The sequence below is a fragment of the Ranitomeya imitator genome, chromosome 2 (genome assembly GCF_032444005.1).
Source record: "Ranitomeya imitator isolate aRanImi1 chromosome 2, aRanImi1.pri, whole genome shotgun sequence".
Classification (NCBI taxonomy): Eukaryota; Metazoa; Chordata; class Amphibia; order Anura; family Dendrobatidae; genus Ranitomeya; species Ranitomeya imitator.
In genome coordinates, this window is record NC_091283.1 from 613,546,688 (window position 1) to 613,570,815 (window position 24,128).

General features: G+C 45.1%; 1 protein-coding gene across 4 annotated transcripts in view; it reads right to left on the reverse strand.

Annotated features, from left to right (window-relative positions):
• CCDC57 (coiled-coil domain containing 57) overlaps window positions 1–24,128 on the reverse strand; it is a 178,120-nt gene that overhangs the window by 91,585 nt on the left and 62,407 nt on the right. For all 4 annotated transcript variants that reach the window (XM_069752484.1, XM_069752482.1, XM_069752483.1 and 1 more), the window contains exons 6-7: window positions 18,175–18,249; window positions 6,038–6,238 (exon numbers count right to left, since the gene is read on the reverse strand). In XM_069752484.1, the coding sequence (XP_069608585.1) occupies window positions 6,038–6,238; window positions 18,175–18,249 (276 nt within the window). The remainder of the gene's footprint in view (window positions 1–6,037; window positions 6,239–18,174; window positions 18,250–24,128) is intronic.

The following is a 24,128-nucleotide window of genomic DNA, read 5'->3' on the forward strand; positions in this document are numbered from 1 at the left end:
GTCAGCCGGAAAGCAGAGCGGTGATGTCACCGCTCTGCTTTCCGGCCGCTGTGCTCACACAGACAGTGCAGGAGGAGTGCAGAGAAGCACAGCGCTGGAGGACAGACGGCTGTAGGTAAGTATGTACTGTTTGTTTTTTTTTACTTTTAGGATGGTAACCAGGGTAAACATCGGGTTACTAAGCACGGCCCTGCGCTTAGTTACCCGATGTTTACCCTGGTTACCAGCATCGTTGGTCGCTGGAGAGCGGTCTGTGTGACAGCTCTCCAGCGACCAAACAGCGACGCTGCAGCGATCCGGATTGTTGTCGGTATCGCTGCAGCGTCGCTATGTGTGACGGTACCTTAAGATTTTATACAAAATGACTGAAAAACATAGACATTCAGATTCTCCTAGAAACATAAACCAGGGCCAAAAATGAATCCCTGGTGCCCATCGGATACAGGGAAATCTATGTCCCTGCCCTCAAAAATAAAAACTTTCGTTAAACAGGGCTGCTGCTCAGGAGGAATATTGATCTGGCATAAAGAAGAACTCCATCAGTACATGAAACCGGTGAAGAGAGGAGACAGCCACATATGGTTTAGAATCAGCAGCTCCATCCTCACCTCTCAGTCTAATGTCTATGTCTGCGCCACCTACATAACACCAGAGTCACCCTACTTTAATCCAGAGAGCTTTGAGATCTCAGAAAGAGAAGCCGCCCATTATCAGGCATGGGCAAAGTTCTCATCTTTGGAGACCTCAATGCAAGAACTGAGAGAGAAAAAGACTTTCTGATCACGGATGGAAACATCTACATATTTGGAGCAGAGACTGACGGCCATGACTCGATACACATGGAGAGAAACAGCTATGAAAGTACAGTGAGCAAGAGTGGCAAAAAGATCCTGAACTTATATAGAAGTTTAGGACTTCATATTCTAATTGGCCATACCAAGGGAGACTCCCTAGGAAGATATACCGTATTTTTCGGACTATAAGACGCACCGGACCATAAGACGCACCCCAAATTTGGGGTGAAAATTGCAGAAAAAAATTTTTTTTATAACATGGGGGTCCGTCTTATTGTCCGAATTTACAGTATCTTATGGCGGTGGCAGAGCAGGGTCACAGGAGGCAAGGTGGGATGATGCTGGGATGAGGAGGTGCTGGGATGAGAAGGTGCTGGGATGAGAAGGTGCTGGGATGAGAAGGTGCTGGGATGAGAAGGTGCTGGGATGAGAAGGTGCTGGGATCAGGAGGTGCTGGGATCAGGAGGTGCTGGGATCAGGAGGTGCTGGGATCAGGAGGTGCTGGGATGAGAAGGTGCTGGGATCAGGAGGTGATGGGATCAGGAGGTGCTGGGATCAGGAGGTGCAGTGAGAGGTATGGCGTGAGAGGGGTCCCTGGCGTACCATGCAGGCTTACCTAGGTGGCAGAGGTGCGGTGGCAGAGGTCCGGTGGCAGAGGTGCGGTGGCGGGGGTGTGGCAGCAGAGGAGGCGCAGGAAGCGGGGTCCCTTTCCCCGGTATGGTGATGCAGCAGGCCCGGTATGCAGCAGAGCCGGGTGAATCCTCTTGTTATCGGTGGGCGCGGCCATCTTCCTGAGGCCGCGCGTGTGCAGATGAAGCGCTCTGCTCCCGGGGCTTCAGGAAAATGGCCGCGGGAGGCCGCGCGTGCGCAGATGGAGATCGCGGCAGCCATTTTCCTGAAGCCCCGGGAAGCAGAGCGCTCCATCTGCGCACGCGCGGCCTCCGGAAAATGGCCGCCACCACCGATAACAAGAGGATTCACCCGGCTCTGCTGCATACCGGGCCTGCTGCATCACCATACCGGGGAAAGGGACCCCGCTTACTGCGCCTCCTCTGCCGCCACACCCCCGCAACCGCACCTCTGCCACCGAACCTCTGCCACCGCACCTCTGCCACCTAGGTAAGCCTGCATTGCGACTATTAGATGCACCCCCCATTTTCCCCCCTTTTTTGGGGGGGAAAAAGTGCGTCTTTTAGTCCGAAAAATACGGTACATTAAACTCCCATGTAGGAAGGAGTGTAGAAGACTACGCCATTACAGATATGGATATGGTAAATATCGGCGGCTTCATAGTCACCCCACAAACGCACCTGTCAGATCACAGCCAACTTCTCCTGTACATGAAATCTACAAAGAAACCATCGGCACAAAAGCCTCAGCAGAGCGGCCTCTTCAACCTGCCTCCATCCTACAAATGGTCCAAGATGTCAACAATAAAATATCAAGAGGCTTCCAGCAGACCCATAATACAGGAGATGCTCCAGCACTTCTACAACTACGAGCACAAGCCTAACCCAGGAGGAGTGAACCAAGCTACAAAAGACCTCAATGATATATTCTACACCATGGCCGAACTATCCTACCTTAAAAAAGTTAACTATAAAAGGACAAAAGAAAAACAGACCAATGGTTGGTTTGACAGGGAATGCAAAGCCGTAACAGCCTCAAACATGAAACACAGAGACCCCAACCATCTGGGTCTGAGGGATGCCTACAACACCATACAAAGGCAATACAAAACCATTCTCAAGAGGAAGAAGCAGAGTTAGACTGCTTTCACACATCAGTATTTTGCCGTTAGGCACAATCCGGCGAATTATGAAAAAAACGGATCCAGCAAAAGTTGCTGCCGGATCCGTTTCTTTTTCTCATAGACTTGTATTAGCGACGGATGGCCTCAAGTTTCATCTGTTTTTCGCCGGATCCGTCAAAAATTGATTTTCCGGCGGCCAGACCAAACTGACATAGTAACGTTTTTTGTGTCCGTCGAAAAAACGGACAGCGACGTCCGTAGTTTGCTAGAATGGAACCCTATGGCGCCAGATCCGTCAAATGATGGAATCTGGCGATTCCATTTTTTTTAAGTGAGCATGCTCTGATTTTTTTTTAGTATCCAATTAGCTGTATTAGCTAATCGAATTCGTCGAAAAAACAGATCCATCGTATCAGTTTTTCACAATCTGCAACGGATCTGGTTTTTTTCAACATTCGACAGATTGTGACTGATGGCAAAAAACTGATGTGTGAAAGCAGCCTTACATCTCCACCAAATGTAACCAACTCCAAGACGCCCTTCAAGACAACTCCTTCTGGGAAATATTGAACCACATGGGCACAAAAAGGAAGAAAAACAACATACATATCCAAAATGGCAATATCTCTACAAAGACATCTCGAAGGAAGAACTAAATCAAGAACAGAAAAGCATAACGGAAAAACTAAAGGAAATGGAGGAAAAAGTCAAGCCTTTCCAAAACCCTCTGAAGTTACAGAGAGAATCTCTTCCATAAGGTGTAGAAAAGCCAGTGGCCCGCATGGATCCCACGGTGGCTCAGTGGATAGCACTGCAACTTTGCAGCGCTGGAGTCCTGGGTTCTAATCCCACCTTGGACAACATCTGCAAGGAGTTTGTATGTTCTCCCCGTGTTTGCGTGGGTTTTCCTCCAGGTTCTCCGGTTTCCTCCCACATTCCAAAGACATACTGATAGGGAATTTAGATTGTGAGCTCCATCAGGGACAGCGATGATAATGTGTGCAAACTGTAAAGCGCTGCGGAATATGTTAGCGCTATATAAAAATAAAGATTATTATTATTATTATTATCCCACCAGAAATGCTGAAATACAGTCCATTGGAAATACAGGCAGCAATGGTAAAACTGTTTAATATTGTGCTGAATGCTGGCTACTTCCCTCATACCTGGAACCAAGGCCTCATCTTACCCTTTCACAAGAGTGGGGACAGGTACGACCCTGCCAACTCCAGAGGTATGTGTCAGCAACAACCTGGGGAAACTGTTCAACAGCATCCTGAACAAAAGGATCCTTAATTTCCTCATCGAGCATAACGTCCTCAGGCTCAGCAAAAGCCAAGCAGGGTTCATGCCAAACCACCGCACTACCGACCACATCTACACCCTGCACAGCCTCATTCAGAGCCACGTCTACAACACGAAGCACAGGAACATGTATGCTTGTTTTGTGGATTTTAGAAAGGCACCCGGACCTGTTACTGAAACTGCTGGAAAGTGGATTAGGAGGAAAGACCTATGATGCCATCAAAAGCTCCTACACCAAGAACCGCTGTAGCGTGAGTGTGAATGGTAGAAGAACGGCTGATTTCCAGCAGCCATGGAGTCAGACAGGGCTGCACCCTAAGCCCAACACTCTTCAATATTTACATCAATGAGGTGGCCACAGCTCTGGAATCTTCCAGGGCACCAGGTCTCACACTCCATGACGCCCAGGTGAAATTCTTGCTGTATGCAGATGACCTACTGCTGATGTCACCAACTGAGAAAGGTCTCCAAGAAAACCTGAAAATCTTGGAGAAATTCAGCTCCACATGGGCACTACCAACCAACCCAAAGAAAACCAACATCATGATGTTCCAGAGGAGAAAGCCAAGATCAAACCAGCACCTTCCATTTGTGATAAACAACTGCGTTCTTACAGAAACGAACAAATACACCTACCTGGGCCTGCAAATTCACTGGTTAGGGAGCTTCAAACAAACCATAGAGACCCTGAAGAACAAGACCTGCAAAAGCTTCTATGCCATACGAAGAAAACTCTACCATCTGAAGCCACCAGTGAGGGTCTGGCTAAAAATCTTTGATGCCATAATCACCCCAATCCTCCTATACAGCAGTGAAGTCTGGGGCCCTCACACATACCCAGACTGGTCAAAGTGGGATTCCAGTCCAACAGAAATATTCCACCTGGAAATCTGTAAACACCTTCTCCAGGTCCATTGGAGCACCACCAACAATGCCTGTCGGGCTGAGCTGGGAAGATTCCCACTGCACCTAGCAGTCCTGAAGAGGGCGCTGGGCTTCCAGGCTCACCTACAGAGCAGCAACCCGAGTTCCCATCACCATAAAGCCATGCTACATATAGGTGGTCCCCACAAACCAGGACCCCCACTCAGCTCACCCAATCCCAACCTGACCGAACCGTCAACCAAAACAACCTGACAAAAGCCAGACTCAGGAAGATGGTAGACGAGGGGCAGGAGAGGTACATCAGTGACTGGAATAACGAGATCAGCAGCTGACAGAAACTGACCATGTACTAGAGTCTACAGAGAGACTACAGACTGGCTCCATATCTGGAGAAACTCTCGGACCCCAGAGACCCCCAGATCCTGAGCCAGTATAGACACAGTGCCCTCTGGCCATCGAGGTCGGCCGGTAAAGACACAGCTACAAGCCCGGGGAAGACATACACTGCCTACACTGTAACCTGTAGGCCCTGAAGGATGAGACCCACTTCCTGTTACACTGCACCAAATACTCAGCAGTGAGGGACACTCCATTCAAGAGGCTATCCGATCTCTTTCCGGATTTCAGCGCCATGAAGGAGGAAGAGAAAACATATATCCTGTTCGGGGAAGAAAAGAGCGCGGTTGAGATAGCAGCGCAGTATGTGAGCACGTACCATAGGCTGCGAGAAAGACAACCATGATATGCCATGGACTACTATAGCCCCACCCTGAACCCCATCCATCGTTCCCACAGTCCCTACCCAGTATCCCCACTGTCCCTACTCCCTACTGTACACACGTGTTTTGGCAAAACTAACATTATATTTGGTCCTGCCAATAAAGTTTCTTGAATTGAATGAATGAATATAATATATATATATATATATATATATATATATATATATATATATATGTATATGTATATATATATATATATATATATATATATATATATATATATATATATATATATATATATATATATATATATATACATATACACAGTATATATATCTCAAGAGAAAACACAGTGGTTTGACCAAAAAATGGATTCACCCAACCACTAGTCCTTCTACAACTACTTCTCAGGCAGTAAAACAAGTATTGTGCTGGGATTGCTTGATAATCTATGTGCTAATAGCCAATCCTTGTCAGCAGTCCTTTGAAGCTAATATCAACACCGCTTCCAGGAGATAATGTTCTCCTAAAACTATGTATCATGTAAAGGCAGTATTCCGTGCTGATGCGTTTGTACTTACTTGTCAATGGCGCAGTCCTTTTCTGCCAGCACTGCTTGCTGACTGCACTGAGCTCTTTGCTGCTCCACCTGTAGTGTTTCTACACACATTTGCAGCTCTTTCTTCTGCTTCTCCAGCTGCTGCACATGCTCAGTATGTGCTTCCTTCATAGATCCCAGCGCCGACTCCTTCTCACGAGCAAGGCGGTCTAGCTCCGCATGCCTGCAATGTCACATCACAAAATATTCATTTTCCACTTTATTACATTGATTCAGTCTTTGTTTCTAATGCTGGCTGGTGTTGAGGACAACATTACTGCTCCTACTGAACAAACCCTGTATGGGCAGCCACTCCATTTTTTGAGCAGTTTGGCCAATTTGTACCACACATGGCCTTTCAATAAATTAAAGTTTCTTTAGTACGGTGTAAAATTCAGATTTTCCTTTTTTTTTTTTCCAGTCATAAAATTCTAGCCACCGTAGCCTCAAGCTTACTCACAGAACAGCATTTTAGGGTGCTTCATCAGGACCGTATTTTATTGTCTGTATTTAGGCCACAGTTCCTTGTCCGTCATCAGGACTCCTGACATGTACTAACAGCCTCTTATATGGCTAGGAGGCTTATAGTGTAAAGAAGTTACACTACCAGAGCAATAACCAGAAAATATATACCTCACCCACTGCACACTTCTCCATACAATAGCCACCGTGGAGGAGCATGTGACCAGACCTGTCCATTAGTCTCCTTCAATTGGAAAACACCTCGAGTGGAAAAGCTGCCTTTCTATTGGAGGACACTGATGGACAGGTCTGGTCACATGCTCCTCCACCAGCAGCCATTATATGGAGAACTGTGCACTAAATGAGGAAATAGAGCAGGAGGAGAACCGGTGATACTTATATCATAGCATATGTACACAATATCATATCCCCAACACATCCGATAATGTAAAGATAAAGTGGCCAACCCCTTTGAGAGCCTGTCCAGGATCAATACATATATAAACATGCATCCTCTTTCCAGCAGGAGGCCATGTGAAATGGACTGTGATTCTGGGTTTTTAACAGATGCCTATACAGGAAAGATATATATCTTGGTACCGTGTTAGCCAGTAGACAGAAAAATATTTAGAATTGAGAGTCCTCAGTGGTTGATACCTTTTAATGGCTAACTGAAAAGATGGTAACAAATTGCAAGCTTTCGAGACTGCACAGGTCTATTCATCAGGCACAGACTAATAAAAATTCTGGAGAATCACATATTTATGCACAACACAACACAGAACTGTCATTATGGGAGAGTGATAAGTGATAAACAGTTGTGTCCATAAATATTGGAAAGTTCCTAGATTAGGAGTCAATGTTTTGTTGTCCTCTGATTGGGGTCTGGTTCTGTTGTGATGACCCCACACGGTCTGAAGTGCAAATTCCTTAATTGATGTAAAAAGACATAAATCCATGTGACACATTCATTCCTGCACTTAGTGTGTCAAAGGTTGCCAGAAAAATATTTAGAATTGAGAGTCCTCAGTGGTTGATACCTTTTAATGGCTAACTGAAAAGATGGTAACAAATTGCAAGCTTTTGAGACTACACAGGTCTCTTCATCAGGCAAAGACTAAAACCAATTCTGAAGAATCACATATTTATGCACAACATAGCATAGAAAAAAAAAGGGAAAAACCATGGATAAGACAGGTGACATGAAGCAGAATTACCATGAGTGATAAACAGTTATGTCCATAAATATTGGGCCAGTTCTTAGATAAGGATTGTTTTATTGAGGTCTGGTTCTGTTGTGATGACCCCTCATAGTCTGAGGGGCAAGTTCCTTAGTTGATGTAAAAAGACATAAATCCGTGCGACACATTCATTCCTGCAGTGAGAGTGTCAAAGGTCGTCATCAGTTTATATTCCCAGACTCGTCTGTCTCTCTGAGATTTGATGCTACCTTTTAACACAAGTAATTTCTTGTCCATAATGTTATGATTTGGGAGACAAAAATGTATTGCCACAGGTAGATCCATTCTTTTTTCTCTTATTGTGTGGCGGTGAGAATTCATTCTTGCTCTAAGTTTTTGCCCTGTCTCCCCCACATACAGACCCCCAGTTGGACATTTAGTACAAATAATTAGGTACACCACATTAGAAGTGACACAGCTGAAAGTACCTGGTATCTTGTAGTCCTGATGTGAATTGGGGATCTTTATCTTGTCTGTGGTCATTATAAAGGGACAAGTTTTACATTTTTTCTGACTGCAAGAAAGGGTACCAGAAGCTGTTGGAGAGGACAGGGAGCTTTTGACAATGATGCTTCTTAGATTTGGGGGCTGCCTAAAACACAGTAGTGGGGGTCTGGAAAAATGGATTGAAGAGACCTGTGTAGTCTCGAAAGCTTGCAATTTGTTACCATCTTTTCAGTTAGCCATTAAAAGGTATCAACCACTAAGGACTCTCAATTCTAAATATTTTTCTATCTACTGGCTAACACGGTACCAAGATATATTTCTTTCCTGTATCAAAGGTTGCCATAAATTTATACTCCCAAATTCTCCTGTTTCTCTGAGATTTGAAGTTACCCTTTTTTACATTTTTTCTGATTGCAAGGAAAGGTACCTGCAGCTGTGGGAGAGGACAGGGAGCTTCTGACAATGATGCTTTTTAGATTTGGGGGCTGCCTAAAACACAGTAGTGGGGGGTCTGGAAAAATGGATAGTAAGCGGGCATCTTTTTGTAGTAAAGGTTGTAATTTCTGTGCAGCTCCCCTTAGCACCTCCAGATTTGGACTGTACGTAACTACTAGAGGTACCCTTTAGCTTTGTAATGTAGCAGGTGATTCCTTGATATTCTGGTGGCTCTTGTAACCTGGTTTTCAATTGTTCCTGGATGGTAGCCCCGATTCAAAAAGGTCTTTCTGAGGCGTCCAAGGTGTTCATCCCTATCCATTGGGTTGGAACATATACGATTGTATCTAAAGGCTTGGCTGTAGACAATAGAGTTTTTTATGTGTTTTGGATGGAAACTGTCCCATTTAAGGTATGTTGGGCGGTTGATTCGCTTCTGATACAGGGATGTCTCTATTTTATTATTCTGCAGCTTAATGATGGTGTCCAAAAAGTTAATTTCAGTACAAGAGTAGTTGAGTGTCAAGATAATGGTGGGATGAAATTGATTAAACTGTTCATGGAACGTCTTTAGCTGTGGCTCAGACTCCGTCCAGATGATTAAAATGTCATCAATGTAGCAGTAGTAGGCCAGAGGCCTGATGGGACATGAGGATCCTTTTCTTGCAACCAGAAAAAATGTAAAATTTGTCCATTTATAATGACCACGGACAAGATAAATTTCCCAAATTCGGGGGGGTGTCCTAGCTGGCCATGTGAGCGGACGCTGAGGAGAGAGCTCTCGCTGCCACCAGCGATATAATTCTGTGCAGACACCGCTGTCTGTTTCACATTGTGCCGTACCTGCAAGCTGAAGACCCCGGGAGTGGAGGAGCACTGCGGAGACGCCCGGTGAGGGACGAAATGACACGGAGAAGGCAGAAGGACGCGGGCGCAGGAGAGGCTGGCGGAATCCAAGATGGTGCCACGACCAGGGCGGACGCTGGAAAAGCAAACGCCGTCTGTCAGAAGCGCCTGGAGGCTGCAGCGAAGTTGAAAAGGTTTGCCGGGGTGGACGGTGGCGAAGAGGCGCCGGAACTTACTGAAGAGGGATCTGAAGGAGAAGAGGAGGAGGAAGAGAGACTTGATGAAGGAGTGAAGGGGGTGCAGAAAGGGGAGGGAGACGGTGGCATGGCTGCAGCAGCGGAGACCGAGAAGGAAGTGGAACTGAGAGGAAGGCCGACCCTAAAGCCCCCGTCACACACAGCGAGATCGCTAGCGAGATCGCTGCTGAGTCACAAGTTTTGTGACGCAACAGCGATCTCAGTAGCGATCTCGCTATGTGTGACACGTAGCAGCGACCAGGCCCCTGCTGTGAGATCGCTGGTCGTGTCGGAATGGCCTGGGCCATTTTTTGATCGTTGAGGTCCCGCTGGGTAGCACACATCGCTGTGTTTGACACCTTACCAACGAACTCGCTGACAGGACGTCCCATTGAATCATCATGAAATAGCATCGTTCTACAGGTCGCTACAGTTCGCCGCATCGCTGCTGCGTCGTTGGGGAGATCGCACTGTGTGACATCTCACCAGCGACCACATAGCGACGCTTGAGCGATCCCTGACAGGTCCTATCGTTGTCGGAATCGCTCAAGCGTCGCTATGTGTGACGGGGCCTTAACGGACGTTTTTATTCTCTTGTCCTCATGTAATCAGTCCCTAAATGACTTAAGCCTTCAGATGAAGGAGGTTAAAGGGGAGATTATACAGATAAAGGCTGCCATACAGAAAATGGACAAACACATGGGAGAGGTGAGGGAGAGGATGAGCACTGTGGAGGAGCATGTTGTAAAACTACAAAAGGTAGAGAAAAATTCTGTCCAACAGATATCAGAATTGGCGGCAAAAAATGAGGATCTAGAAAACAGATCCAGAAGAAATAACATCCGGATAGTGGGTCTGCCGGAAAAAACAGAGGGGAGAAATCCTACTGAGTTTATTGAAAATTGGCTAAGGAGAAGGTTGGTGCCGAGGTTCTGACAAAGGTTTTTGCTGTGGAAAAAGCGCACAGAGTTCCACTGCAGCCCCTCCAACTGGAGCTAACCCCCGTACCATGCTGGCTAAGATATTAAACTACAGAGACAGAGACATTGTTCTTAGGAAGGCCAGAGAAATGGAGGATCTCACTGTCGGCAGACAGAGGATTGCCATCTACCCGGATTATTCTGCTGCAGTTTAGGAACAGAGAATGCAGTTTACTGGTGTCAAGAGGCGACTGAGATAACTGGGGGTGCAATACTCCATGTTTTTCCCTGCGAGGTTGAGAGTGGTCGCTTTTAATAAAAGTCCATTTCTTCATGACACCAGAGGACGCTACCCAGTGGATTGATATTAATGTCAAGAAACTGCAGGCTAAAGGAGACTGACTTTCCGTGGAGACATGAGTTGTTATCGCAATACTTCTGGAGGAAGAGAATTGGGTTTATTTTATGCCTATTTACTGCCTATGTCTCTTTCAACGTTGGAAGAGTGAAGTATGGCCAGTTTGATTAGTGTGCCAAACAGAGTTGGGTTGGATAATACAGAGGGTTTTGGGGGTTGCTAACAGGGTGTTCTGCGAATGTTGTTTTTGTAATCTCTTTACTTTATTGTACGTTTTGAAATGTTATTGATTAATGTAAATAGCTGTGGTTCTGTTGGTTGGGGAGCCAGATGGAGAAGGTAACCTAGGTGAGAGTTTCTCAAATGGGCAGAGGAGCCCCACTCTCGATGAGAGGAAAATGCTTTATTTTGTGGGGAGGTTGGGGTGGGAGGCGGGTGTTTAAAGGGTGGGGGGAGGGATTAGACAGCTCAGGTTAGGGAGTAAGGAATCATGGACGACTGTTGAGCGACGTGATGGGGGGACCGCATTAAAATACTGAATTTGAATGTAAGAGGCCTAGCGAATAAGACCAGACGAGTGGCGGTTCTACAATATGCTCGAGACCAAAGGGACTCATTGATGTGTCTGTTAGAGATGCACTTTGTACGTGAAAAGGTCAATGTCTTACGTAGGCGATGGTTACAGAAAACGTATCATTCTACCTTCTCTACGTACTCATGGGGAGTATCGGTATTGGTCCCAACAAGTGTGTGCTATGAGGAGGTGAAGGTGTATGTTGATGTGGTTGGGCAATATGTGGTAGTGAAATGTAGACTGCTTGGGGTTTTGATGTGTGTGGTGGCTATGTACATTCCCCCTCCTTATTCTAGCAAAAAAATTAGAGAAGTGTAGGAATTGATTGGATGGGGAGATCCGATGCCGCTTTTAATTATTGGAGACCTCAATAACATATGTGATGATTTCTTGGATAGAAACAAAAACATACAGAACAGGTCGGAAAGCAGTACTACGGCATTTGGAACATATGTCCGAGAGATTGGTATGATTGATTTGTGGAGAGTGCGACACGTTGAAGAGAGGGGGTATTCTTGCTACTCACTGGCTCATGATACTCTATCTAGAATAGACATGGCGCTCGGAAATGACATGTTTGATACTATGGTGGGGGGAAGTGAGGTATTTGTCATGGGCGTTCTTGGAACATAATCCGATTGAGGTGGAGTTGCGGCCAATGGGGACACAAGCTCAGCGCAGGGGAGAGTGGAAGATTCATCCTAACTAGTTGCAAAGTGTGAGTTTGGAGAACATGCAGCGAGAGTTAGAGGAGATTTTTTAGATTAACGAGGGCAGCGCGTTTATACCCACTATTTGGGAGACTATGAAGGCAGATCTGAGAGGTTTGCTGTTTAGGGATATCAGTAGATGTAAACGGCGGTCAAAGCAGGCGGAGAATGCTGCAAGGGAAAGGCTGAGAATTACTGAAGATGAGTTGGTCACACTGGGTACCCCTGAGGCTGGGAAATGGCTAAAAGAAGCCGATAATATGGATACAATTCTTCTGGAGAGGGCAGGGAGGAAGAGAGAGTTCCAACGACTAGCTTTTTACCAGGAGGGGGAGCTAGTGGGACATATATGCTGTCATTGGTGGCTTCTGCCCAGAGGGGTACATCATTCATTCATTTGAACTTGACATTGGTACGAAAGTGTCAGAGACCTCTGAGATCTTAAATGTCTTTATGGACTTTTACGCGGATCTGTACTCCTCTGGAGTGGTCCCATCGGTGGGAGACAATATGGCATTTTTAGAAGGTATTGTCTTACCTAGGCTGAGTGAGGAGGATAAGGAAAGTTTTGTGGGCCCTATCACAGAGGAATAACTAAGCCGCACATTAAGGGAAATGGCAAGAGGTAAGGCGCCAGGAGCAGATGGACTACCAGCCGAAATTTATAAAGACATGGAGGGGGTGTTGCTGCCCAGACTAAGAGTGGTCTTGGAGGAGACTAAGAATAGGGGAATCCTGCCAGCCTCCATGAGGGAGGCCATAATAGTCGTAATCCTGAAGAAGATAAAGATCTATGACTGCCTGAATCGTATCGCCTGATCTCTTTGCTCACTACGGACGTTAAGCTTCTGGCTGGGGTGTTAGTGACCCGATTGACGGGTGTTATTTCTAAGTTAATACATCCTGATCAGTCTGGCTTTATGCCTGACAGGTTTACGGCAGTTAATCTAAAAAAGGCTTTTTCTGAATTTACAATGGGGGGCTGATAACAGTGGTCATAAAGTTATTGCTTCCCTAGACGCCCAAAAGGCATTTGATAGTGTGGAATGGGGGTACTTGTGGCAGGTATTGCACTGTTTTGGCTTTGGTCCACAATTCGTGTCTTGGGTTCAGTTGTTGTATGCGCAACCATCAGCTACAGTGAGAGTGAATGGGGAGCTTTCTCATACGATAAAGCTACACAGAGGGACGAGACAGGGGTGTCCGCTCTCACCTCTTTTGTTTGCTTTGGCCGTGGAGCCATTGGCCGCCAAAATTCCACAGTTTGCCAAGGTCTCTGGGTTTAAATATGGGTCAATAAACTAAAAGATAGCGCTTTACGCGGACGATATACTGATGCTCTTGAGTGACCCACGTGACTCATTGAGCAATGCTATTCGGCTCATTGAGGGATCTGGTGCTTTATTGGGGCTAAATTGGAATAAATTGCACTTGTCTGTTGTAGGTCGAGTTAATCTTATTAAGATGATTCTGATGCCTAAGATATTGTATGTTCTCCATAACTCACCTATCTGGATACCGCGTGGGAAATTCAAACTGATTAACTCCTTATTTAGAAGTTTGGTGTGGGGGAAACAGCACCCACGAATCAGGTTGGAGACGCTTCAACGACCTAAGGACGCGGGAGGCTTGGCTTTACGTAATCCCGAAATATATTTTTTAGAGGCCCAATGTCAGCATTTAAAGGGCTGGGAGCATGAGACGTCTGCCAAAGTGGTACAACTCTTGATAGAGAGGGTGACAAAAAGAAGTCCGGCGGTACAGTGTTTAGAAGATGGTTCCCTGGGGGATGTTTCGGAAAATGTATCCAACATTGTATCGGATATATAAAATATGGAGGAGAGTTAAACAAATTCATGGAATTACCTGTCTTACCAGGTTTTCTCCGCTGTGGTTTAATGACAATCTACCGGAGATTTTGGCAATGGGATGTATACCAGAATGGCAAGCTAGGGGGATTCGATATGTCTATCAGATTTTAGAGCGGCGGGAGTTGAAACCCTTTTCCCAGCTGCAGTCGGAGTATGATCTTAGGACATCCGGGGGTTATCAATATGCACAAGTTCGACAAGCATTTGTGGCTCAGAATAAGGGGGATTGTCTCAAAATCCAAAGTGACTTATTATTGGACTACATCTGTGGAGTGGGGACAACGAGGGGTGTTATCTCCTCCATGTACAAAGATTTACTCCATACTCACTCATTGGGATATCCGATTGGCGCGAGGGCTAAATGGGAAAGAGAGTTGGGTCACTTAGAGGATGAAACGTGTGAATCTGTATTAGAATGGATACCAAAATTATCATTGAATGAGTCGTACAGACTTTCCCAGCTTTATATTATACACAGAGTGTATAGGTCTCCGGATGTCTTATACAGAGCTGGGTTGAAATCGGAATGCTCTAGGTGTAGGAATGATAATGCTGGAATGTTTCACATGCTTTGGACATGTCCGAGATTGACTGCTTTTTGGTTGGTGGTTCTCAGCCGGATAGAAGGAGCATACAGATGTGTAATCCCAAGGGAACCAGTGGTGTGCTTGTTGGGATATGTAGAGGAGTAATTGTGGATAACAAGTTGAAAATAGCAATCGCTAGATTACTATACATGGCTCAGAAGGTCAGAGCAAGAAATTGGATAAAAGAGGAGCCTCCCTCGAGGGGAGAATTCATTAAATATGTGGGGCAGGTCATTACCCTGGAAAATGGAGTGTATCGGAAAAGAGGGAAAATGGTCTTGTATGACAAATTGTGGAAGCCTTGGCTGGAATTGGGTTAGGAGGAGGTTAAGGGAAGATAGGCCTGAGGAGCTTTCGTCTATAAAATAATGGTCTATATGCTCATAATGGAAGACACTATATAATGCTAACGTATATACTGTTACAAGACATGTTAAGAGAAGAGCGTGAGCTGTCTAATTGGGAAAGGGGGGGGAAGGGCTCGGAAAGGGGGGGAAGGGGTGGGAAAGGGGGGTTTATTGTTGGGGAAAAATTGAAAATACATGTATTAATGTCAAATGTTTTATTGAAATGTTATACTCAATAAAAAAACTATTTGAGTTAAAAAAAGATCCCCAATTCACATCAGGACTACAAGATACCAGGTACAACAAAACATTCACTCCTAATCTAGGAACTTTCCAATATTTATGGACACAACTGTTTATCACTTATCACTCTCCCACAATGACAGTGCTGTGCTGTGCTGTGTATAAATATGTGATTCTTCAGAATTTCTTTTAGTCTTTGCCTGATGAAGAGACCAGAGTAGTCTCGAAAGCTTGCAATTTGTTACCATCTTTTCAGTTAGCCATTAAAAAGGTATCAACCACTGAGGACTCTCAATTCTAAATATTTTTCTAACATATACAGTACCTGCTTTTCGTATACAGTATATTTTTTGTTCTTGCAGGTTCTTCCCTTTGCTCCCCTCAAATCACATCCTTGATAACTGGATGGATTAACCCCTACCAGCCCTGCCAGTGATGTAGGCAGTGTAGAGTGTGTAGTACACAGGTCTGCCCAGCTGCTTTGGATATAGTGAGGGTTTGCCTCTGGTGCCCAATATGACCAGCTGTAATACAACATGGTGCAGATTCCCAAAGGTAAATAGATATATGGTCATGACAGATGACAGTTCCTCTTTAACATTCTGCATTATCACTCACGGAAATTACAGGATGGAAATATGTTGTTATCTTCAGGGATAAAGACAGCTTGTTTATATAGGACGACATGATGCTCGGTTTCATTAAAGCTTCATTAATATTCCACTAGGATATCTCAAGCAATTTATTGTATGGCAAACAAAAAGCCCATATGACTCTGATGCACCGCAAGGGATACCAGAATAAGGGGACTCCATCCCTCTCAGCGTCATCTTCTGTAATTGATTACCTCCCCCTCCACCATCTGCAGGTTATTAATTGCTAGAAATAGTCCTGATGCTATCACATCGGGAGTACGGTGAAATTAACATCTGTGTATGCTTAGTGGTGCTGACAGGAGCAGCGGGCATGTCTCACACCGCTTGCGCTTTCCAACATATCTGTTCTATATCATCCCTCTGCATTCTTGTATTTTTGCGCAGGCGCAGTTCATGGCCTTGCGCAAGTGACACACACACACGTCACCGCTATTCCCGCGCATGCGTGGTAATGACAGTTGTCACTGCGCCTTTCGGCCACAAACTGCATTTGCGCAAGTGACACTGCCGCAGTGCCTTATGGGATTCGGGGACAGCGGCCGGAAGTTCTAACTGGCGATTATATATAGAGATGCCTTAGAGGATCTGTTCTACCCCAGCATGTTCCTAACAAGGCCACATTCACACGTTCAGTATTTGGTCAGAATTTTACATCAGTATCTGTAAGCCATCACCAGGAGTGGAACAATCAGAGTATAACAGAAACACATCACCACTTCTGTTTTTATCACCCACTCTTGGTTTTGTCTTAGGGTATGTGCACACGTCAGGATTTCTTGCAGAAATTTCCTGACAAAAAAACGGACATTTCTGCCAGAAATCCGCATGTGTTTTTTTCGCGTTTTTTTGCGTTTTTTCCCAATGCATTAAATAGCGGGAAAAACGCGAAAAAAAACGCAAACTTAATGAACATGCTGCTTTTTTTTACCGCGATGCGTTTTTTTCACGGAAAAAAAAAGCATCATGTGCACAAAAATTGCAGAATGCATTCTAAATGATAGGATGCATATGTCTGCGTTTTTAATGCGCAATACTGACCAAACATTCAACGAGTGCAAGTGACCTATCAATTAGATTTTGAAAAAAATCCTATGAAAACTATTGTATAATTGCGTTTCACCTAGTCACCAAAATATATTAAGGAAGAAAGAAAATAATATATGGTTCTGTGCTAAAGTTTTAGGCTGGTGTGGAAAATAAATCTGCAAGGTAAGAATGCTTTCACAATTAGAAGTGTTCATTTTTTTTTTTTACCAAACCACAAAATGCAAAGTGAACAAATCAAAGCAAAATCTAAATCTGATCAATATTTGGTGTGATCGCCTTTTGCCTCCAAACATCTTGGAGAATTAACCACAGATCTTATATAGATGTAGGCTGGTGCAAATCCTTCTGTGTCTTCATATAATCTGTGATAGACTATATGATGTTGGGATCAGGGCTCTGTTGGGATATATCATCACTTCAAGGACTCCTTGTTCTTCTTCATGCTGAGCATGGTGTATGTTTGGGGTCATTGCCCTGCTGCAGAACTTGAAGCCATTCAGATCTGCCTCCTTGATGGTCTCCAAGATGTTTGGATCAACTTCCTTGCCGAATTCCTTCAAAATCTGTGTACAAGTTTACCATGGAGAACTGATGCCGTTTTTAAGGTGAAGGGCGTTTTCACCAAATATTGATCCGATTTCTCTTTTGTTCACTCACTTTGCATTGTGCTAATTGATAAAAAATAATCTATTAATACTTCGATTTTTGAAAGTACAGGTTGCACCAATGGTATGTCCAACCTGCTGTGTACATAAACCTGTGTATACTAAATGGCACATCATGTAGGCATCCCTTCACCCCCTGCCACCGTACAAAGAGGCAGAAATAAATTAATTAATTAAAATTAAGTAAAATAAATTACTGCTATATACTGTAACAGTAATGTAACCGTATAACAGAAGAGGATCCATATGAACTCATGATTTCTTTTTGTGTTCTGATAGGGTTAAAGGGTAACTGGTAAAAGTAAGATTTTTCCATTACAAGCATTGATTAGATTTCTGGCGATAGGCAGTTTCTGAATACATTTCTGTTGTTGCCTAGCAACAACTATATCACCAGAGAGTGACACTGAGGGATATCTATGTTCCTGGGGAAAGAAACATTGACCCTGCTGAGGGGTTCTCTAGTCCTACTTACTTTCTTTGGAATGTCGCCTCTTGTTTCGCCATCTGATGCTGCAATGACTGTAGCTTCTCATCCAGTTCCTTTATTCTACAAGTCATAAATACAAAATATCATACAATGGATACATGAGTGGCACATACAGAGACCGGCGCTGGGCTAGTACAGTGACAAAGGGCCATAGCTGGGCTAATGACAGAGACTGGTGTATTGCTCAGCCACTCAACTTTCCTGCCTTGTCTGTCTATATGAAGTGCATATAATCCCCACCTGGTATGCTTTGCTTACCCATTATTTTCTATCCATATATACAGTACTTCCCTCCTCTTGCGTCTCCCTTGCATACCTGAATGGTCAATCTAACCCCACCCCCTCTTTATGACCTGGCTTAACAGTGAACATGTGCTCTGGACACGCACGCCCACATCCCCTCTCAGCTGCGAGCCCTTAGGTGCACAGAAATTCAAAGCCATGAGTCTGACCAGACGTGTCTGACCATCTTTCAAATTACAGATTTCTAATTACTCTCAATTAGACTAGAATTGGCCTGGAATTGACTGGATGGTAAAGGAATAGAAAACTACTAGAATGTTCCGGATTCTATTTACATTCGCCCCCATACTACTTTATTTCTTCCTATCTCCTGTAATCCCTCCACCTAGTAAGGAACTAGTCATTTCTCCCTCCATCCTCCCCAGCCACCTCACCTCCTCCACAGAACTGTTCCTCCACATACAATCCTTTTTCTCCAGACACACACGGCCACATCATGTCCTATCCTGCTCCCACCTTCTAAGGCCGGCGTCACACTAGCGAGTTTTACGGACGTATGAGCGCAGAAAATACATCCAGAACGTATGATCGCAGAAAATACATCCAGAAAATACGCATTGCACACGGCCCAATGATTTTCTATGGGACAGCTCCTATCTGCCGTATATTACGCATCCGTAATATACGGAGTGTTACGGGCATAGAAAATCACAGCATGCTGCGTTTGTCAGCGTATTGCGCAAAAAATACGTCAATGAAAGTCTATGGGGGCGAGAAAATTACGGATTACACACGGACCAACAGTGTGACTAGCGAGAAATACGCACCGGTTTCTATAGAAAAGCCGGTAATTCAGTGCGGTGTACAGTAAATTCACACTGACAGGTTAGAATAGAATAGGTAGAATAAATGTGGACACATAGAATAGGTATATATATATATATATATATATATATCAGTGAGACACATATATATATATACATATATTTATATTTAATATAGCGCTATATAGCAGAAAAGCCATCTCGTACTATAGGATTAATAATAGATAGGTGTCATAATTGACGCCTCTCCATTATTAACCTGGCTTAATGTCACCCTACAATAGCAAGGTGACATTAACCCTTCATTACCCCATATCCCACCGCCACAGAGGAGTGGGAAGAGAGAGGCTAAGTGCCAGAATAGGCTCATCTTCCAGATGTGCCTTTTCTGGGGTGGCTGGGGGTAGATGTTTTTAGCCGGGGGGTGGCAATAACCATGGACCCTCTCTAGGCTATTAATATCTGCCCTCAGTCACTGGCTTTCCCACTCTGGCAGAGAAAATTTTTTCCGGGATTTAACCCTTTAATTTAATAGCTAGAGACCCAAATTTGACACAAACACACTTCTTACATTACTAAAGAGGAATATGTAATAAAAGAAGGGATATGAAATGGCTTACTGTATGTAACCCATGTCTCATATCCTGTCGGGTTTGTGAAGGAGATAGGAAAATTGAAATTACCGGCTTTTCTGCTATCTAGCGCTGAATTAAATAAATATATATATATATATATATATATATATATATATATATATATATATATATATTTATATATATATATATATATATATTTATGTTTTAGGGCAGCACGGTGGCGAAGTGGTTAGCATTGCAGCCTTGTAGCGCTGGAGTCCTGGGTTCTAATCCCACCCAGGACAACATCTGCAAAGAGTTTATATGTTCTCTCCGTGTTTGCGTGGGTTTCCTCCGGGTTCTCCGGTTTCCTCCCACATTCCAAAGACATACTGATAGGGATTCTAGATTGTGAGCCCCATTGGGGACAGTGATGATAATGTGTTCAAAAACTGTAAAGCGCTGCGGAATAGGTTAGCGCTATACAAAAATAAAGATTATTATTATTATTATGTGTCTCATATAACTGTATATATGTTTTTAAGAGTATTTGAGCCGATGGATCCATGATATGTCCATTTTGCAAGCCTGCGAGAAAAAAAAAATCGCCATACAGATGCCATACGGATGACACACGGATAAATTTGTGCGTAAAAATCGCATCCTCGCATTGAATACGGAACAGTGTTTTGGGACAATTACTACGTATTACGGCCATAAAAAACTGACCGTATTTACTTACGCCTAGTGTGACGCCGGCCTAACGCTCTGTCTGCTACACCTCATCGCTGGTAACATATCCCCAAATCCTGGCCCTCCTCAATACATCCCCACACTCATTTCTAACCCCCTGCCACGATCCTCTACACGTCTTCACAACCACGATAACATCATGCCCATTCATCTAGCCCCCACTCCCCCTACCTGGAGCACTATGGAACGCACGCTCTGTCTGCAACAAACTGTCATTTATCCATGACCTTTATCACTAAAAAACTCTCCTTCCTCGGCATCACTGAAACCTGGCTCACCCCCTCTGACTCAGCCTCTCCAGCTACACTTTATTATGGCGGACTCAATCTCTCTCACACCCTTTGCCCCACCTGGTCATTTACCCCAATTCCACTACCACCCTCCGCTACTCTACCCTCGTTTGAGGTGCACTCCATCCGCATCTACTCCCCCTCCAACCTCCAGCTGGCTGTCATCTACCGCCCCCCAGCCACCAGAACTAACCATCTCCACCTTTCTCAACCACTTCACCACCTGGCTACTTCACTTTCTCTCAGCCGACATCCACACTATCATCATGGGTGACTTCAATATTCCCACTGACACTTCCACCCCAGCTGCCTCTAAACTTTTATCGCTCACTGCCTCCTTTGGTCTCACTCAATGGTCCTCTGCAGCCACCCAAAAAGATGGCCACACACTGGACCTTATCTTCACCCGCCTCTGTTCCCTTACTAATCTCACTAACTCACCCCTCCCCCTGTCTGACCACAACCTACTGACATTCTCTTCCATCTCCTCTCCTAGGGCGCAGCCCCCACTCCACAAACTCACTCTCCCTCGCAGAAATCTCAAAAGCCTAAATTTACACTCACTCTCTGAGTCCCTGCTCCCTCTTACAGATATAGCTTCTTTCCATGACACAGATGCTGCTGCCACTTCTTATAAACACCACAATAACAGCTACACTTGATTCGGCTACCCCCTTACGCAACGCACAGCAAAACTCGTACAATCAACAGGCAGCCCTGGCTGACCAGCCTGACCAAAAAACTGAGACGGGCTTCCAGGGTCGCTGAGCGGAGATGGAAGAGATCTCGTTCTTCTGAGCACTTTATCGCACACAAGCAGTCCCTCGCCAACTTCAAGTCCACTCTCACTGACGCAAAACAAACCTACTTCTCATGTCTCATATCCTCGATGACTCACAACCCTAAACAGCTCTTCAACACTTTCAATTCTCTACTCCGTCCCCAGCACATCCTCCCTCTCCTATCATTTCTGAAGACTTTGCCTCTTTCTTTAAGCAGAAGATCGATAACATCGGACAAAGCTTTGGCCCGCAGCCCCCAATGCCCCTCCTCTTGACTGCTCAGCCCGGTTCTTCCAAAGCCAGATCCTCCACCATGACAGATGATCAGCTCTCCACCCTTCTGTCAAGATCAAATCTCACCACTTGAACGCTTGACCCGCCCCCGTCCCACCTCATCCCTAACCTCGCCAAAGTCTTCATCCCAACCCTAACACAACTCTTCAACCTCTCACAAACGGTGTCTTTCCCTCATCCTTCAAACATGCATCAATCATACCCATCCTCAAAAAACCCTCCCTCGACCCATCCTCTGTGTCCAGCTATCGCCCGATATCCCTTCTCCCTTATGCCTCAAAACAACTGGAACAGCATGTCCATCTTGAACTGTCCTCCCACCTCTCCTCCTGCTCTCTCTTTGACTGGTTACAATCTGGCTTCCGACCACATCACTCAACTGAAACTGCCCTAACTAAAGTGACCAACGACCTACTAACCACCAAGACCAAGCGACACTACTATGTCCTTCTCCTCCTGGAACGGTCTTCTGCCTTCGACACTGTGGACCATTCCCTCTTCTTACAGATTCTGTCATCTCTTGGCATCACAGATTTGGCCCTATCCTGGATCTCATCATATCTAACAGACCGGACATTCAGTGTCTCCCTCTCCCATACCACCTCCTCATCTCGCCCCCTGTCTGTCGGTGTTCCCCAAGGCTCAGTTCTAGGACCCCTACTCTTCTCTATCTACACCTTCTGCCTGGGACAGCTCAAAGAATCCCATCGTTTACAATATTATCTCTACACTGATGACATGCAGATCTATCTATCCGGGCCTGACCTCACTTCCTTACTGACCAAAATCCCACACTGTCTGTCTGCTATTTCATCTTTCTTTTCTGCTCGCTTTCTAAAACTGAACATGGACAAAACAGAATTCATCATCTTTCCCCATCTCACTCTACCCCTCCAACCGACCTATCCATCGATGTCAATGGCTGCTCACTTTCCCCAGTCCCACACGCTCGGTGCCTCAGGGTGATCCTTGACTCTGCCCTCTCTTTCAAGCCACATATCCAAGCCCTTGCCTCCTGCTGCCGATTCCAACTCAAAAACATTTCCCAGATCCGTCCATTCCTTGAACATGAAACCACAAAAACACTAGTGCATGCCCTTATCATCTCCCGCCTCGACTACTGCAACCTCCTACGATCACCTCTTTTTTTTTTAAATTACATAGTTTTTATTAAAGCATATGACACGCCAGTAACACAGTCTGACACAATTTCCAGACAGGTACAACACACAAGACCTAGTAATACATTTTCATTTTACTAAACACCCTTACCCCCTAACCAACCCCACTCCCTCCCCCCAATCCCTTGCCCAATATCCAATAAAACCATCTGACAACATCACCTCTTGAAAGATGGTACCAATCGTTACAAAAGCACACCTGTACATGTAAAAGTCCCCCTAGAAGCAACTAAATGACACGCATTCTACTCTGCAATAACTCAGCAGATGCCACGCCTGGGTAATCCATTTCTCTCCCCTCTAGCACTCTGGCACCACTCCAATCCATCCTAAACTCTGCTGCCCGACTAATCCACCTGTCTCCCCGTTATTCCCCCCCAGCCTCTCCTCTCTGCCAGGCCCTTCAATGGCTTCCTATTGCCCAGAGGCTCCAGTTCAAAACACTAACAATGACATGCAAAGCCATTCACAACCTTTCTCCTCCATACATCTGTGACACGGTCTCCCGGTACCTACTTACACGCAACCTTCGATCCTCTCATGATCCCCTTCTCTACTCCTCTCTCATCTCTTCCTCCCACAACCGCATACAAGACTTCTCCCGTGCTTCCCCTATACTCTGGAACTCTCTACCCCAACACATCAGGCTCTCGCCTACCACGGAAACCTTCAAAAGGAACCTGAAGACCCACCTCTTCCAACAAGCCTACAACCTGCAGCGATCCTCTGTCTGCTGAACGGCCGCAAGACCAACTCTATCCTCTCCTACTGTATCCTCACCCATCCCCTGTAGACTGAGCCCTCGCGGGCCCTCCTCCTGTACTTGTGTGTGCCTTGTTTTACTCATGTTTACTGTACTTGTCTATATTTGCCCCGTTCACATGTAAAGCGCCATGGAATAAATGGCGCTATAAAAATGTATAATAATAATTAGCCCGGCTATGGCAGTTTGTCACTGTACTAATGACAGAGACCGGCGGTGGGCTAGTAGAGTAAC